The sequence below is a fragment of the Pteropus vampyrus genome, unplaced genomic scaffold, assembly GCF_000151845.1.
Source record: "Pteropus vampyrus isolate Shadow unplaced genomic scaffold, Pvam_2.0 Scaffold276, whole genome shotgun sequence".
Classification (NCBI taxonomy): domain Eukaryota; kingdom Metazoa; phylum Chordata; class Mammalia; order Chiroptera; family Pteropodidae; genus Pteropus; species Pteropus vampyrus.
In genome coordinates, this window is record NW_011889057.1 from 1,433,230 (window position 1) to 1,452,224 (window position 18,995).

The 18,995-nt window shown below is 40.7% G+C and overlaps 1 protein-coding gene across 2 annotated transcripts in view; it reads left to right on the forward strand.

Annotated features, from left to right (window-relative positions):
* TESPA1 (thymocyte expressed, positive selection associated 1) overlaps positions 1-12,817 on the forward strand; it is a 22,072-nt gene extending 9,255 nt beyond the window's left edge. Inside the window, exons 7-9 of one of the 2 annotated variants that reach the window (XM_011375743.2) lie at positions 397-1,205; positions 2,279-2,372; positions 12,061-12,817. In XM_011375743.2, the coding sequence (XP_011374045.1) occupies positions 397-1,205; positions 2,279-2,372; positions 12,061-12,269 (1,112 nt within the window). In that variant the 3' untranslated portion in view covers positions 12,270-12,817. Of the gene's footprint in view, positions 1-396; positions 1,206-2,278; positions 2,373-12,060 lie in introns of those variants that run through there. The other variant, XM_023520799.1, reaches the window with a different exon arrangement.
* The last annotated feature ends 6,178 nt before the right edge of the window (positions 12,818-18,995 follow it).

Here is an 18,995-nt window from a genome sequence, read left to right on the forward strand (position 1 = left end):
AGAAGCCTTCTATAACCCTAAAACTTTGTTATTGTCTAAGAAAATGTTTGTTTTGCCCTTTTTTATCATGTCTGTCCTCTAAAGCAAACACAGTGGTAGAGGCCATTATTTAGAATATTCCGATGACAGAAAGGAGATGCTAAATTAAGATATAGAAATGTTTCTCATCCCTTAAAGAATTAATTTTTGGACTACTTGGCATGGGGAGTCAAAAAATCAAGAAAATCAAGAAAGGGGATACTGGGTGTCAGAAATCTAAATGGGAGAAACACTAGTGGGAAACTCGGCACCATCTCTTTCTGAATTTTAAGCTTTAGGGAGGTGATTGAAGTCAGAGATTCAATAAATAATCTTCTGATGATCCCCAGACTCATGGTCTTCAATCTTTGTACCCAGGCAGGTTTAAGCAGGTGCAAACACTGGCAGTCACTGCTGATGCCTTCTTCTGCCTCTACTCGTATGTGTCTAAGACACCTGTTCAAAAGTTCACACCATCCCACATGTTCTGGAATTGCAACCCAACTGATGTGCCACCCATCAAAATTCTGGCCCCAGAGCCTGAACCTCACTCACCCAGAGAGCGCCTCCGGAAAGCCATCTCCAAAATGTGCCTATATACGTGCCCCCGAGATCGGCTATCACCACCCCGCAATACCCCCAAAAGGAACAGTTTGGACCAAGTGGTGTGGGAAGTAATGGACAGAGTGAGAGGAGAGAAGCTGGTTCTCCAACAAGACCCTGAGTTTGCGCCAGGTTCACAGGAAGATCCTGTGCTCCCCATCAGCAGTACAAAGCTGCCCACTTCTTCCTGTCCATGTGTCCTTTGCCCTAAAGAGGTAACACAGCAGGGAATGTCCAAAGTGCAAGCACCATCACAAACTCTGCATTCTAACTCCAAGACACCCTTTTGCACACACTCTCTGCCCAGAGCAAATCTACAATGGAGCACAGACCCTGCGCGGGTAAAGAGAGAGCTGTGGGGTCTACAGGCCACCAATAAGGAAGTCCATTCAGACAAGGATGAGATTTTCTGGAAAAGGAAGAGCAGAGCAAGAAAAAGCCTATTTCAAAAGAATCCCACAGGCAGGGAGGTTAAATCATTGGACCTGTCCGTCATTCAGCAGAAATGGAAGCAGAGCCAAGAGAAACCAGAACTGCATCGATCTCTGACCCAGCAGCTGCTGGACACCTTTGACTTGGAGGAGGTGAGTGGGTTGGAGATGAGGGAGAGGCTGGCAGAGAAAGGCTCTAGCTTCTTGTCCTTGGGGAAAGGCAATCCAGGCTCCCTGTCCTCACTAGACATGCCAATTCTCAAATCATATTCAGAAACCTTTGAGAGCAAGTTAATATAAAAGGAGAAAGAAGAACAGGCCCATTTTTTTAAGAGCATCCAGGTTTCCAGAAATGCTTTTGTAATTCCTCACCTAATCTGATCTTGAAGTTTCTCATCAAGTACTCCCCATCTCACCACTTATGGGAACTGCACAAGAGTAGACAGGTCAGTTACACACTAAGCTAAATATTATGTAATAAAATATCTTTACTTCTTCCTTGACAAATATGTAACCATAAAGACCTGGAAGTTCACATTCAAATCTAGAATTCCCAGGCTCTTAGGACTTTGGTGCTAGAACATGGTATTGTGGGCAGCCCCTGGCCTTTTCCTTCTCTTTCCATGCCAAGATCTGTCCTGCACTATCAGGGACCTGTGTGTCCAAATGCCTCATACACCCTACCCATACAAAGAGCCATCCATTGGACATCACTCAAGAGTGCATGTACTAGTAGAGAGGACGGCCCTTATGAGAACAGACACCAGGCAAACAAGTGCAGTTCACTGAAGCAGGCTTGGGACCATTCGAGCAGCATATTTGGAATTCTGGGTAACCAGAACATGGTCTAGAGGGGTAGTGTAGGATCCAGGTGGGTACATCCCCTAGGTCTACCAACTCTTTACCCCATGGACTCTCAGAAACTCAGGACTCCTCTTGCCCGGGCCTATAGTACTGCCATGAAGTGCTAGGGTCTCTTGGAAAAGTTCTCAAGTCTTTGCCACAAAAGGAAGCTGTGATAATTTGCAACATAATTTTTATGTATGTCACTTCTCATTCAAAGCAGAGCTGCACCTCAGCTCCTGCCTTCCTGACTACCAGGTTCCTGCCACAGGAAAAGAGGCCAAGTCCCTCAAGTACACTCAGCTTTCTTCCCCTAGAGCCGCCTGCCATTCTACACCTTTCCCCACCACTGGGTCTGAGTTCTGCTGGGATCTTGGTTTCAGATGCAAAGCAACAATGAAGAGGAGGAGAGTCTCTGGCCCAGCAGACCCAGAACCCCCCACCTCTACCAGACTTTTGCTGACAAAGGCTCAAGAAGTAAGTGACACTCTCTCTCTCTCTCTCTCTCTGTGATTCTCAAACCTAGCTGCACATTGGAAAGATTTTTTAAGATAATTATAATGAAAGGCCCCGCATCCTGCGATTCTGATTTAATTGGGATGGCGTGGAAACCAGTGGCTGATTTTTTTGTTTAAGCTCTTCGGGTGTTTTCTATTATGGCTGGATAAATGCTTCTCTAGATCACCGGGTCTCAGATACTAGCATCAGAATCACCTGGAGGACTTGTTAAAATACAGATGTCCGGGCCCTCTCTTCCAGAGTTTCTAATTGAATAGGTATGGACAGGGCCTGAAAATTTGCTATTCTAACAAGTTCCCAGGTGATGCTGATGCTGCTGGCCTGGTGATCACAGCCTGAGAACTGCTCTTCTGGGGGAAATTCTGTATAACCTTAATATTCAAAATGTAGTCTACAGGCCAGCAGCGGCATATATCCCTTGGGATTTTGTTAGAAATTTGGAACCCCAGCCCCGCGCCCCCTGACCTGATAAATCACAATTATATTAATCCTTAGTGATTCTTTTGCACATTGAAGTTTGAGAAGCATTGTTGTAGAAGTTTGGTAACAGGTGAGGACCAACCATGGATATTTATATGCCAGTGCTTACTTTTTTTAGCTGCTTTCTAATCAGCCTACATCACAGGACTTAGGGAAGACTCTTCAGTGTATCTCACAGCTTTGTTTACTTAGGCTCTGAGCTCCTCTCTGCAGCGAGGGTCCAATGTGCATAGCTCCCCTCCGCCTCCTTAAAGGACAATGAACATCACATAGGTAGTTACTGCCTATTACTAAGAGTTTTGAGTATTAACTCTTTCAGAGGCATCCCTTATACTTTTGAACATTATGGCTAAAGACCTATTATTTAAACTAAATGAAAATTAGTCTCCTGTAGTTTTCACCACCTAGCCCCTAGAATCACAGAGAAGATGGCCTCAGAGACAATGATTTTTCCAAGATAGTGCAAATTGAAACTTTTCTTGAATTAAGTAAATGAATCTTATCTAGAGTTCCACCCATTTTGCATGTCTTCATACTATTTACTGCATCTCTTAGCCCAATAGCTGTTTTTGGATAATATTCCAAAATTTCAGTGTTATTAGTCCATGAATTCCAAAGATCTTTACGATTCTCTTTTAATTCTAATTCTCTGTGGTTTTAGAGTCCTTATCGCTCTTAATTCTATTTCTCTATTTACCTTCATCTCCAGGTATATAGGTTATATAAGGTTCATCATTCACAAAAAAGGTAATTAGCAAAAGGCGACAATATATAGTTGAAAATTTTAAGATCTGGAGCCAAATGCCATACCTCATACTAGTTCAATGATCTTGCAGAAATCATTTAACTTTAGTTTTGTCCTATGAAATAGGAGAATTATATATCTACATATATAATCATACATATATAGTAATCACACCTTATCGATGGGGGATATAATCCAAGACCCCCAATGGATGCCTAAAACCAAACGAATAGTACAGAACTCTATCTTCCAGAATTTCTGATTGAATAGGTCTGGACAGGGCCTGAGAATTTTCAGTTCTAACAAGTACCATGTTTTTCTGGTAATATATACCTAAGAAAAAGTTTAATTTATAAATTGGCACAATAAGAGATTAACAACAATAACTAAGAATAAAATAGAAAAATTATAACAATATACTTCATTAAAGTCATGTGAATCTGCCATTATTAAGTAAAATACTTTGAAGACAAGCTCTGCAATACCATGAGAAGTGTACTAAGTGACTAATGGGCAGGAGGCATATACAGTGTGGAGACTGGACGAAGGGATGATTCACGTCTGGGGTGAGACAGGACAGAGCGGGACAGCAAGAGATTTCATTACGCTCCTCAAAACAGCGTACAGTTTAAAACTTATGATTTGTTTATTTCCAGAATTTTCCATTTAATATTTTTGAACTGTGGTTAACCACAGGTAACCACGGAAGGCCAAACGGTGGATGGGGGGGTGGGGGGTGCCACTGTACAAAGATTTGTTCAAGTGTTATTTGTCCAGCAGATGTCAGCCTCGCACAAGAAAAATACCAAACAGGCAGTGCAAGATCTATGCGGTTATGCCAGAGAGGAAGTGTTTCTAAAATTTACACATTTCGAATAAGTTACTAGATTCTATTTTCTACCATAGTGATAGGATTTCGTTACAGCAAGAGAGATTGCAGTTAGAAATGCTGTGTTTCACTTAATCTAAAGCATACATTTTTCCACATTTTAATATCTCTCGGATAGAATAGGTCTTACCATTGTCAGTGTCAGCCAGTTTAATTGTCTACATTTTGCCTCCTTAGTGGAGTATAAAATAATTATAAATCTTATGAACAATGGTTTATCAGACTCAATGAAACACAGTAACTTTAGAAATTCAATGCACTTAGTCCCTCTGGTAAAAGAGGAAGTGACTTTGTAGATTTCCCTTCTGTGCCTCTCTAGAAGAATGAGAGATCTCTGCACCGACAGTCTTTGGCTGCGACAGAAATCACAGAGGGTGCCAAATCTTCCCAATTTTCTGTGAGTTTGTTTCATCATCTTTTCACAAAGCCGTGCACAGTCTTCTCGATCCACTCTTCTATCATCGTCTAAGAGATCACAGGAAGGGGGGAATTACTACAAAACAGCACAGGACTACAAAGATTAAAGACCGTGAGAAATAAGGAAGGGGGAAATTCACTTACCACCATCAAAGGCAGAGATATATGGGGGAGTCCCTCAGATCTACTGAAAAACAGCCCTACTCTGCCTCTTTCAGGATCTATAATTATCTCCTCGAGATGAATTATCTCCCAGGATCTCTGTATAAAGTCCCAGGAGTTAATCTACTACTGGTTATTGGCCATAGAAAAGGTGTGAGCATGGGTAGGAAGAGGTAGCAGCACCTAACCAGCCACTATGTCCAGTTTGTATAGTCCTCACGTTGCACAAAGACACCGACCAAAAGAGACAAATAAGGGTTCAAATCCAGCTCTAGCTTACCACCCAGAAACTCAAGGGCCTTCATCTTCTAAAAGGGAGTTCCTTTTCTTTTTTTTTTTTTTTTCCTAATTCAACGGTATAAGATGAGTGCCTTTCAATAATTAGCACAATGGCACCTTTACTGTTAAAAGAGGATCTGTCCCCAACTACCAGCTTTCTTTCCTCTCTATCCTTTAGTCTCTGCCAGAGAAGTCTTATTCTTCCTCCAAGGTCCTGGGAAAGGCTGACTCTCATTGTTCTTCCTAATTAGCACTGTGCTCAAGAATTTCAAATTCACAGCACTTTTATGGGTGCCCTGTTGCTGAAATTTAAACCATTTGGCCTTTATTACATTTATAAAAGGCAGAGAGGCAAGAAGGTTTTTCTTTTGTTGTTGTTTGTTTCTTTTACCAGATCTGAGGTAGCATAGGCCAATATATATTCTATTTGTAAAGTGATTATCTATGGAGATGGGAGGTTTCATGATATGGTCAACTCTGCTGGTGGCAGTGAAAGAAGAGACAGGAAGGGTTAGGTTGGGAGGCTAGTGCAGAGCATAAAGAAGGAAACTAGTGTGAAATAATCCCATAGCGGTTAATTCGAAGCTCTGTCTGTTTGTTAATTCGAAGCTCTGTCTGTTTGTACTGATTAGAACCTGTGTGAGTCAGGTAGCTACAGATTTCTCTTTGATGTAAGTTTTCTCACATGATGATATTAACAATAACAAATATATATAGGGTTTTCTACACGTCAGACACTATCCTTAGCATTTCATGGGAATTAAATCATTTAATGCTGTGATATATGCTTTCTTAAATTGTTTTCCATTTTATAGCTGATGACACTGGGCAGTTATTTTTATACTAAAATAAATTCTTAAGGGGAACTAGTAGATAGAAAGTATAGGGGAGATGGAAAAGGGAGACAGGACATCATGAGATTGTGACAATTATTTTTCTGCTACATTTATAATTCTTACCAATGTCCTTTTGCACATGTTAGGGAAATATAAATTTTAAAAAATCTTCTCCCACCCCAGAAAACTTCTCCAGAAAGGTTAAGAGAAAGAAAACAGTTTTATTTTTGAATAAGCATTAAACCACAATATGATGCGCATCACAGACGATCCACTAACGAGACTGAAGACTGCAAGAAATCTCACCTCTTCTATAACCCATCACATACATGTTGTCAAAATAAACAATAACTAGTCCTCAAATAAGAGGACTTGACAGTACCATTTGTCACATAGTTCATCCTAGATTCACCTGGTAACTCGAGTGGCCAACTGTGTTAGTTAATTGCCTTTATCCACAAGAATAATAAAACTTCTCCTATCTTTATGGCAGAAGATAGTTTTGCAAGTTGGAGCCAGGCACCTAAGTTAGACTCCTATCCTCCCATGGAGACTAGATGATAGGGGTGCTATGGTCCTTACACCTTATCGATGGGGGATATAATCCAAGACCCCCAATGGATGCCTAAAACCAAACTAGTAGTACAGAACTCTATCTTCCAGAATTTCTGATTGAATAGGTCTGGACAGGGCCTGAGAATTTTCAGTTCTAACAAGTACCATGTTTTTCTGGTAATACATACCTAAGAAAAAGTTTAATTTATAAATTGGCACAATAAGAGATTAACAACAATAACTAAGAATAAAATAGAAAAATTATAACAATATACTTCATTAAAGTCATGTGAATCTGCCATTATTAAGTAAAATACTTTGAAGACAAGCTCTGCAATACCATGAGAAGTGTACTAAGTGACTAATGGGCAGGAGGCATATACAGTGTGGAGACTGGACGAAGGGATGATTCACGTCTGGGGTGAGACAGGACAGAGCGGGACAGCAAGAGATTTCATTACGCTCCTCAAAACAGCGTACAGTTTAAAACTTATGATTTGTTTATTTCCAGAATTTTCCATTTAATATTTTTGAACTGTGGTTAACCACAGGTAACCACGGAAGGCCAAACGGTGGATGGGGGGGTGGGGGGTGCCACTGTACAAAGATTTGTTCAAGTGTTATTTGTCCAGCAGATGTCAGCCTCGCACAAGAAAAATACCAAACAGGCAGTGCAAGATCTATGCGGTTATGCCAGAGAGGAAGTGTTTCTAAAATTTACACATTTCGAATAAGTTACTAGATTCTATTTTCTACCATAGTGATAGGATTTCGTTACAGCAAGAGAGATTGCAGTTAGAAATGCTGTGTTTCACTTAATCTAAAGCATACATTTTTCCACATTTTAATATCTCTCGGATAGAATAGGTCTTACCATTGTCAGTGTCAGCCAGTTTAATTGTCTACATTTTGCCTCCTTAGTGGAGTATAAAATAATTATAAATCTTATGAACAATGGTTTATCAGACTCAATGAAACACAGTAACTTTAGAAATTCAATGCACTTAGTCCCTCTGGTAAAAGAGGAAGTGACTTTGTAGATTTCCCTTCTGTGCCTCTCTAGAAGAATGAGAGATCTCTGCACCGACAGTCTTTGGCTGCGACAGAAATCACAGAGGGTGCCAAATCTTCCCAATTTTCTGTGAGTTTGTTTCATCATCTTTTCACAAAGCCGTGCACAGTCTTCTCGATCCACTCTTCTATCATCGTCTAAGAGATCACAGGAAGGGGGGAATTACTACAAAACAGCACAGGACTACAAAGATTAAAGACCGTGAGAAATAAGGAAGGGGGAAATTCACTTACCACCATCAAAGGCAGAGATATATGGGGGAGTCCCTCAGATCTACTGAAAAACAGCCCTACTCTGCCTCTTTCAGGATCTATAATTATCTCCTCGAGATGAATTATCTCCCAGGATCTCTGTATAAAGTCCCAGGAGTTAATCTACTACTGGTTATTGGCCATAGAAAAGGTGTGAGCATGGGTAGGAAGAGGTAGCAGCACCTAACCAGCCACTATGTCCAGTTTGTATAGTCCTCACGTTGCACAAAGACACCGACCAAAAGAGACAAATAAGGGTTCAAATCCAGCTCTAGCTTACCACCCAGAAACTCAAGGGCCTTCATCTTCTAAAAGGGAGTTCCTTTTCTTTTTTTTTTTTTTTTCCTAATTCAACGGTATAAGATGAGTGCCTTTCAATAATTAGCACAATGGCACCTTTACTGTTAAAAGAGGATCTGTCCCCAACTACCAGCTTTCTTTCCTCTCTATCCTTTAGTCTCTGCCAGAGAAGTCTTATTCTTCCTCCAAGGTCCTGGGAAAGGCTGACTCTCATTGTTCTTCCTAATTAGCACTGTGCTCAAGAATTTCAAATTCACAGCACTTTTATGGGTGCCCTGTTGCTGAAATTTAAACCATTTGGCCTTTATTACATTTATAAAAGGCAGAGAGGCAAGAAGGTTTTTCTTTTGTTGTTGTTTGTTTCTTTTACCAGATCTGAGGTAGCATAGGCCAATATATATTCTATTTGTAAAGTGATTATCTATGGAGATGGGAGGTTTCATGATATGGTCAACTCTGCTGGTGGCAGTGAAAGAAGAGACAGGAAGGGTTAGGTTGGGAGGCTAGTGCAGAGCATAAAGAAGGAAACTAGTGTGAAATAATCCCATAGCGGTTAATTCGAAGCTCTGTCTGTTTGTTAATTCGAAGCTCTGTCTGTTTGTACTGATTAGAACCTGTGTGAGTCAGGTAGCTACAGATTTCTCTTTGATGTAAGTTTTCTCACATGATGATATTAACAATAACAAATATGTATAGGGTTTTCTACACGTCAGACACTATCCTCAGCATTTCATGGGAATTAAATCATTTAATGCTGTGATATATGCTTTCTTAAATTGTTTTCCATTTGATAGCTGATGACACTGGGCAGTTATTTTTATACTAAAATAAATTCTTAAGGGGAACTAGTAGATAGAAAGTATAGGGGAGATGGAAAAGGGAGACAGGACATCATGAGATTGTGACAATTATTTTTCTGCTACATTTATAATTCTTACCAATGTCCTTTTGCACATGTTAGGGAAATATAAATTTTAAAAAATCTTCTCCCACCCCAGAAAACTTCTCCAGAAAGGTTAAGAGAAAGAAAACAGTTTTATTTTTGAATAAGCATTAAACCACAATATGATGCGCATCACAGACGATCCACTAACGAGACTGCAGACTGCAAGAAATCTCACCTCTTCTATAACCCATCACATACATGTTGTCAAAATAAACAATAACTAGTCCTCAAATAAGAGGACTTGACAGTACCATTTGTCACATAGTTCAGCCTAGATTCACCTGGTAACTCGAGTGGCCAACTGTGTTAGTTAATTGCCTTTATCCACAAGAATAATAAAACTTCTCCTATCTTTATGGCAGAAGATAGTTTTGCAAGTTGGAGCCAGGCACCTAAGTTAGACTCCTATCCTCCCATGGAGACTAGATGATAGGGGTGCTATGGTCCTTGATGATTACCTTTCAAAGCAGTGGCTTCCTTTGAGAAACACATTTCTGGGTTGTAAAGGTGGCAAGAGGCTTATATAGCTTTTTAAAAAAGATTTACATGCATTTCAAAGAGGCAAATAAAAAACTGACAGGTTTTCTAAAGAAACATGCTTTAAGAAAAAGTGAAGTGGAGAAAAGCCTCTTTTACAACAGGGAAAATTAAGCTTCTTATTTTTAATTTGTATTTGCCGGTTCACCTCTGTGTATTTTCTTTTCTCTTCCTTGGCATTCCCTGCATCTGTACTGACGTGCTCTTCTTTAGAGCTGTGGAAGACAGCTCTCTGCATTGCATAATGCTCATTTTCTGAGTTATTCATTTCAAAGGTTCCCAAGGATTACCAAGGCTATATCCAAGGCTGTCAAGCCATACAACTTCAGGTCAACACTCACGTAAACCGCAAGGTGAGCACTGCTCCTGGAGATGTGCAGAGCAGAGGCTCCAGCTCCATCCACACTACCTTACCCAGCTCTTCAGGTAGAAAGCACCTCCAGCATTTAGCACTTTCAGAGATATTATCTCGCCTAAGTCTCATAATCACGTAGACTATTTGAGAAGGAAAATGACTTAGCAAGATCATGTAACTAGTTAGTTAATATCAGAATAGAACTAGAACTCAGGAGAAGGGAGTGGAAGGAAGTAGAAGAAGAAGAAGGACATTGATATCCTAGTTAGAAAACATGTCCAAAGGCAGAGGAGAATGGAAAATCACAAACAATATCTTCAGAAACTATACCTTGTGCTTAGTGGGAGAAAGGGGATATGTGGGAGAAAATCAAAATTAAGAGTAGGAAAGACAAAGAGAAATTAGATTATGAAACAAAGTCTTCCGTGTTATTTTAAGTATTTTGACTTAGTCTAGGAGGATAGAGAGCAACTGAAAATTTTAAAAAGGAATGATATGATTAGAGTTATCTTTTGGAAAGAGCATTCTGGCAGAAGTATGAGAAATGGAAAGAATTGAGAGTCAGTGGAGGAAAGGAAATCATTCAACAGTCTACCAGAGAAGATCGAGGAGAAATGTGATGAACAGAAATAAGACAAGAGTACTGGAAATGGAGAAGAGTGGGGTTTTGAGATATTTAATACATCCAGTGGCTAAACCTAAAATAAATCAGACTTGGAAGCTGGGGGATAAGGAAAAGCAAGAAACATAGAGAAATTTCTAGGGTTTTTTTCTTGGGTAAGTGAATACTAGTGTCCTTTTATTAACAACAGAATATAGTAGAAGTAACAAGTTGAAAGGCAAATATTTTAAAGTACAATTTTCAAAAAGGCAAAATAATGGCTCTCATGCAAATATAAGATAAACATGTTCCAAGATTTTATTCGATTGATTAATTAATAAGGATACTAGTAATATGTTTGAACTCCTCCAGAGAGTATTTGAGAAACTAGTTATATACAGATAAACTAGTAGATTGCCCCATTAGCTACAAAACTAATTAATATCCAACAATGCTATAAACTTATCTCTGAGAATACTGGTCACACTGGAAATCAATTATTTGCATCTCTGCTCAAGCATGTATATTTGCTGAAGGGAAAGGATCAATAGGATCAGGGAGGCCATGGTTCAGGAGGGAAGGGAGAATGATGATCTGAGGTCACTGGAGAATTAGAGTGAGTTTGCATTTTTGGAGGGTTTAGCCATGAGTTAGGGGTGCAGATCTTTGAGATTAGAGGAAAAGAAAAAAAACAAGAGCGAATACAGTTACACTGGTCATTTTGGAAAGAAGTCAAGAAATGTCTGCCTGTCGGTTTCTCTCTTTTTTCCCTACTGCATCACTAAAAAGTGTGAGGCAGGGAATTTGAGGAGGACAGTAAAGAAATGAAATTGCGCGATGGAGAAAGAACAAAAGAAATATTTAAATAGAAACATGTATTAATAGTTGAATCGGTGAATAATGTCAGGGCTCAGCACAAGGTGCAGAACATAGCTTGGCAGTGGTTTTATAATTTTCTCCAGCAGTGCTCAGCGATCATAAAAGTAAGGGTATACTTCTGTAAGTATAAAAAATAAGTGAACACTTCCAGAAATCTTACTTCATGGTAAGAAGAGCAGAAAGCCTGTCACATGACTCTTTGATGTTGCTGCTAATAACTTTAAATATTACTTATTGTTGTGAGAAACATCTCCACAAGTAGGATATGAAGGTTTCTACTAATCCAGTACCCAAAGTTATCTCAAAAATGCATGATGTGTTCGCTTTTAATTCCCATTGCAGGCTTTCGCCACCACCGCAACAGCACATCCCCTGACAGCAGTGGTTTCATAGAAGAGCCTAATTCCCACTTCTTCTTGCAGGAGATGGTACTGCCTCCAACATCCAGCTCCTGCTCCCAGATCCTACAAACTTCTGAACTCAGTCAGAGAAAAGCAGCATGGTACATGGGAAAGAAGACCAGACTAAGAGACTTGGAATCTACATCCTGATGCTGTTATAAACCACATGCACAAAGAAAGACCTTAGGCATCTCCCTTCATTTCTCTGTGCGTTGGTTTCTCTGCTAAATGGATATTAGAATACGTGATGTGGACAGTGGTCAGCTGGACAAAGACTTAATTTTCTCCCAAGCTTTGACACTGCCTAGGGCAGTTCGAGGATTTAAAGACGATGGAGTTTGAGGAACAAGGGTTGCTACTGGATCAAAGGTTGCTACTGGAAAACTCTCAAAGGGCTCAAGCTAAGTGAGGAAGGCAAAATCCCACTTTCAGGTTCTGAAACCTTGGTGCAACCCACAGCAGGATTCCCTCCAACCCTCTACACATCCTATGGGCTCTCAATTAAATTCTAGGATGTCTTCCACAAGACCAGAGTCTTGTTTTCCTTCTTGAGGTCTCATCCCAGGAGATCCACTTGCAGCCTGCCCCTCAAAACCAGCTTCTTCCTCTATCCCAAATGTTGTATCTTCACAGAAAAAGAAATGAGTGAGATTCAGAGTCCCTCCTCTTGGTCATTGTAAAAATTCACAGTATTTTCTGCTGGCAGAAAATAATACAAATAAAAATATTTTAAAACTTTGTCATGTTTTTAGAGAACAAACAGTCATGGTTTGTGTTGGATGGAAAATGTTTTGTCAACAAACAGGGCTTGAGCACCTACAGTGCTCTATCAGGCAATATGTGGTACAGACATCTTAGATATGTTCTTCCCCCAAGAAAATTGTAGTAGAGTGGGAGAGGATACACACACACACACACACACACACACACATTTCCAGTCACGTATTACTTGGTTGCCTAATAAGTTGCAAGACAGCAAAGACCAGAAGAGAAGGATTTAAGAGAAATCATAACCATGAGTGTTAAAGGAAAAATATCACACCAGATACGATGACCTGACAGAGGTTGATTTTATTCTGATGCTACTGCCAGCAATAGGAGAAAGAGCATAGCGCATAGATGACATCTAGACACCTAGCTAGATGGAAACAAAGAACCGTGAGTTTTCTTTAAGAGCTGGGATGGAGCAATTTTAAATATCTGTGTTTGGTGATGGGCCTTACCCAAAGGAAAGGTAAACTTCCTGGTATCTTCACGACCAACCGGAGGTAGTTTTACAACTTCGAGCTAAGTCCTCCCATCCTCCTCCACTGAGGTTAGGCTCCTACCGCTTCCATAAAAACTGAGAGATAGGGCGCAATCTTCCCTGATGTTTATATTTTAGAGACCGGGTTCTCAGGTCCTTTCCTGGATTGTAAAACTAGAATGAAGCTGGGAGAAGATTTATATCTCAAAGAGACACAGAAAAGCTTTACGATAAAATTTTCTAAAGTAAATACTCTAGGAAAAGGGAGGTCAGGGGTTAGAGTCAGGAAGAAGCGTGTCCAAACTTTAGTCAAGCTGAGGGGACGTTAAGCGATCTGGTCACAGAGAGAACAGAAGGAGATTATTTCATTTAAAGAGCCTCAGAGACTAACAGCACATCTGACCGCATCTCGTTGAGGAAATGTGTTGGGGCTGGAAAAGCTACTATTAGATACAGGAACGAATAACTGAAATCTTCTAGGGAATGTGTCTGGCGGAAGGTGGGGATAGCATTCGGGAGGCGGGGTACAGCGAGGATAACCTCCTCTGCTCCCTTCCTCAGGCCGCACAGCCCTCGAGAAGTAACCGAAGGATCCGCACAGGCAATATCAAAGAGAGAAGAAAAGAAACAGTGCGTTCTGCGCCCCCTCCCCTCCCGGGCAGATTCTGAAGAACTCCACCGTGAGTCAGAGTGTTTGTGGAAGGTTCTATTATTAGCTTCGGAAACAAAAGCTTCCCTGCTCCTCCCTCTCTCCAGCATCTGCCACGGCTCTATCTCTTCCCAAAGAGAGCCAGGCTTCTCTGCCAGCTTCCCGGCCACCAACCAGCTCCATTGTCACGAGGCAGGAAGGGGGGGGCGGGGCGGGGGGGGCGGGGACAGAACTCCCGGGTTGGTCGCACTCTGACCACAGCTAATAGTCCCCGGGCCAGCCTCAGTGCCCCCTTGTCTGGGAGGTGAGTGAGAGGCGCTGGACGGCAGAGCGCACGATGTTTAGGAAAAAATGGATGAGACGCGTGGCAGTGCAGCACTGTCAAGCCAAGCGCAACCACTACAATCCCCGCTTCGCTCCGAGATCCCGGCTTTTCTGAAATAGTCATCCAGCCAACTAGGACGACCGAATTCCCTGTGAGCCCAGCAGGGAAGAGGTAAATACCTCCATTCCCACTGGGAAAAACCGAGGCCTGAGAATCTGAGAATATCACAGACTCCCCAGTAGTCTAGAAAGAAAAAAAAAAGGCCCAGAGTAAGGAAATGGAGGTGACCGAGATTACACGCTCGTAACCAGGGCGAGAGCTTGGGTCCCCCCTTCTCCCGATCATGAGTAGGGGACTTGTTTTCTGTTAGATCCGTTCTCTTGTCCAGACATTTCCACACCATTTTCTTTCATCGGCATCTTTTCAGTGCTGATCTTTCTCTGCCACGACTACTACCTACTCCACCCCCTCGCCTCACTGCTGTTCTGGATTATCTGGGAAGCCTTGTGTAAGGAAGAGAAGCCAATTTGAGAGACAGGATACCAGCAGGAAACACGCTGGAGCTCATACTTGCGACCCCACAGGGCAAAGTGACAAGTGTCATATATAAATCAGAATTCTTAAGTGAATTCTAAGAGGCTGGGGAAAGACAGGGTCATAACAGAGAGCTGGTTCAAAGGAAAGTAATGTGGGCGGAGAAGGTTTTAGGAGATGGCTTTTCTGAACTACAGAAAGGCCTCTGGAGGCTACTGGGTAAAAGAGGAAAGTGGAGGAACTGTTGGAGTGGGGAGGAAGAGATCACAGGTGCTCAGCTGGCTTGGAGAGGGCACAGATTTCCTGCGCAGGAGTTAGCCCTTCTCACGGATCTGATTCTAGTTAGATTCACAGATCAAGTGCAGTGAGATTGAACTCTTAACCTGGGGGCCTTAAACTCCTGATGCAAATATATGTATTTGAATCATTCATCAAAGAGCTGTTTGATTTAGGCAAATGTTTAACCTTCCTAAATTCTCAACTATAAAGATACAAATACCTGTCCCGTCAGTACATTGGGTTAGATCAAACAAAACAATGGAATAAATATGCTTTTAACACAGTAGTAATGTTTACTCCAGGCAAGATTCCAGCTACGTAAGACAGAAAGCCCTGACTGACAGCATCAGTACATCAGTAAAGTGAGGAGATAGGACTAGAATCCTGCTCAGTAATGTGTGGCCTTGGGCAAGTTACTCAACTTTTCTGTGCAAGTTACTCGATTTTTCTGTGCCTCAGATTCTTAATCAGTAAATTGGATAATGTCACAGTAAAAACTGCACCAAAGTTAAGCAGGCAAAAAAGACTTTATTCATGGCTATGCCAATAGAGGAGAGAGGCCAGAACTAAGTCTGAACTCAACTCTGCTGATAGACATTTTAAGGACTGGGATGAGCAATGGAAAAGTACTGAAGGACCTTAGGAGGGGTCATAGGCCATACCTGTATTTGCTAATTGGCCTTATCCAAAAGAAAAATCTCTCTCAAATCTTAATAGCAGGAGATGGTTTTGCAGTTTTGAGCTAAGCATGCTCAGATGTTAGCCTCGTAGCTTCCCACAGAAATTGGAAGATAAGGATGCTAATCTTTGAGGATTACATTTAGAAGAGATGGCTCCCCGACCTTGAAAAAGACATCCTGAGAGTTGTAAAACTGGCAAGAGATTTACATCTGGGAGCTGTAAAACTGGGACGAGATTTACATCTCAAAGGGGCAGAGAAAGAATTTACAATGGCAAGGTTTCTAAAGTAAATGCTTTAAGAAAATGGAGGTCAAGAGCCTAGAGTCAGAAAGAAGTCTACCTAAAGTTTAGTTAAATTGAAGGGAATATTAAGGCCATCTTGTTTGATAAAGGTAATAGTCACTTCATGAGCTTGCTGTGAACATGAAATGAGTTCTTCTATGTAAAGAGCAGAGAAAAGTGCCTTGCACTTATTAATCACTAGAGAAGGGTTTAGAATTATTAATGTTAAAAATGGTGTCTCGAATTTCTTCCATTTCTGAGGCTCATTAATTCTTTAGAACATGCCGACTTTAATACAGGAAAACAATATTTTCTCACAAAACAACTTTGTCTCAATTACCTAGGAATCGGTTTGTATCCTTAGGCAGTTTTCAGTCTCCAGCCACCTGCCCTTGCTCAGCATACATTCTGCTAACTGTTCTAACATAACACATGCTTAGCCCCTTAGGTCTCAGGAAATATAAACTGACTTCAAAGCTGTCTTCATAAACCAAACCAAATTAAATATGTGAATCTAGGGATGAAGAAGGTTGATGTTGGAAGCTTGTTAAGATCTAATCGAAAATGGTTGTTGTATTATCTTCTGATTGACATGACTATTTCCCCATACCTACCTCTTTGTTGGTGTGGAGATGGGAATAAATAGTATGGAGGTGGCCCAGGAAGACACCTCTATTTGATCCGTATTTCCTCACTCCTGTCTCCATGGGGACACATTTCCATATAGAGCCTTGAAAGGAGACCTGAGCTTAGATGGCAAAAAGCTCCAGACAATTTCAATAAAACTTTGTAAAAATCTTCTATCCTAAGAAAATTTTCTCTCAGATGCATGATAAAGTTGCCATTCCTTAATATAACTGTCTCCGTCCATGAATAATACTGTGACTATATTTGGTTACCAATCAAAAATCATATGCAAGCAGGTGATTTCTGTTCATAAAAGCAAACGAGCAACCAGGCTGCATGAGTTAACAGCCTTAGGCACATTACCTTGTGCGCACATCATACCTCAGTCAGACTGATCAGGACTACTGACCTAGTCCCAGCCATTGAGGCCACTCACTATTGTGTGAACTTTGTCAAGTGAACTTTGTGGATGGGGATAAAAAGGGATTCTATGTAAAGTAACCTCACAGGTGATCTAATCAGGAGTTCCTAACTGGGCAAGTCATGGTGGGTACCCATGCCCCAGGCAAGTGACTTCTTTAGTAAAAGGATTCCCTTTGCTTTAAGCAAGGTCTGTCCATTGTTTCTGTGCATCTAGGTTAACACACCCCAGACCTCCTTCTAAAGGGTGACGACCACCCTCAAGACAGCAATAACTTTAACTATCTTGTCATCCAGTACCCCCCCACACTTTCTTTCTCCCACTCTCCTGCAATTTTCCTTACTGTTCTCTCCTTAATTTCAAATGCATAAAAGAAATTGTTATTCTGGGGAGCATTTCAGATCTTGCCTCCAGGCATATGTCATCAGTTTGGCTCAAATAAACTCTTATTAAAATTGTCTATAGGTTTGGACACTTTTTTCCTCAATTTCATCACTTACTCTCTATGAGCCTCAGTTTCCTCTTGTTAAAATGGGAATAATAATGTGAAATAAAGCTGCTTTTCTCTCCAGTTATTGTCATGAATGTCAGATAAAGGAGTTAAAAACTGCTTTGAAAACTGTATATAGTATATAGTAAGGCTTTGTATTATTTCTTTTTATAAAGTGCAGTTTAAGGCACAGCTATTCTCTTTTCATATCCTACCACTCCCCAAATTTACCTGTAAATTCTATTTTTATTCTATAATCAAAATCAAGGTTAATGTATCTATATTTTAAGAAAAGTACATTGTTTAAGATTTTTCCCTGTTGACTCTCATCAGTGTGAGTCAGGATGCAGTAACCTTCATAAGGATGCCTCTGACCTGGGGACATGCAAGAGGAACAGAGAGAGGAATGAATGCTGGCAGGACTGAGAAAGAAATGTTGGTTCTAACCTGCTGTCCGACCCTGGGCAAGTTTCTTTCCATCTCTCAGCCTGAATCCTCATTCATTTCCTAGTAAACCTGTAGCAGCCCTCAAAAGCTCTTTCCTGCTATAATTTTCTCTACAAAACTATACTATTTAACATTCTGTGTTTACTTATTTAATTTGTTTATTGCATCTTTCTCCTTAGTAGAATGTAAGCTCCATGAGAGAAAATATTTTTGTCTGTTTTGTTTAATAATGTATCCTCAAGGCTAGATCAATGTGGGGGTTTAAATCAGTCACCCCAAGATGTACCTCTGTGGTATGCCGATTGTTTTGAGCTAAAGGCAACTTTAGCTCTGAGCTCAAGAGAAACTTCTGCCCCTCCCTTAACTATCCAGAAGAACTTGAATTAGAGGCCTTGCCCATAATAAGAGATTATCAGATACCACCTTTTTTGACCTACCTATATGTCAAGTGAACTACTAATTACTGAACATGTGTTCTCCCTGAAATGATTTTCTAAAGCCCAAGGCGACTTACAGCACCCCGAGCTCAAATGTCTTATATATAGTCATAAGATATTGTATCTAAATTACTAACCAGTATGTACATTAGTGACTGGACCATGATAAGTGCATTTGTCTTAAGAATGTTTTTTGTATTAGTAATAATGAAGAGGAATTTTCCACTCAAATGGCTAACTTTGTAATCAGCTCTTTGTTCTGCTTCTGTAGACATGCTTGCTACATAGGCCGAAGGGCAGAGTGATCTCGAGATCAACTGAAGACTCACCCTCCCCTTTGATTGTTCTGTCTAGATAACAGATGTATTGCCTAAGTTCCTGTCTGAAAATCTCATGCTCTGTAACTGCCTGTAGCCCAAAGCAACTCCCCTGGTCTATAACTGCCTGAGGACAAATCA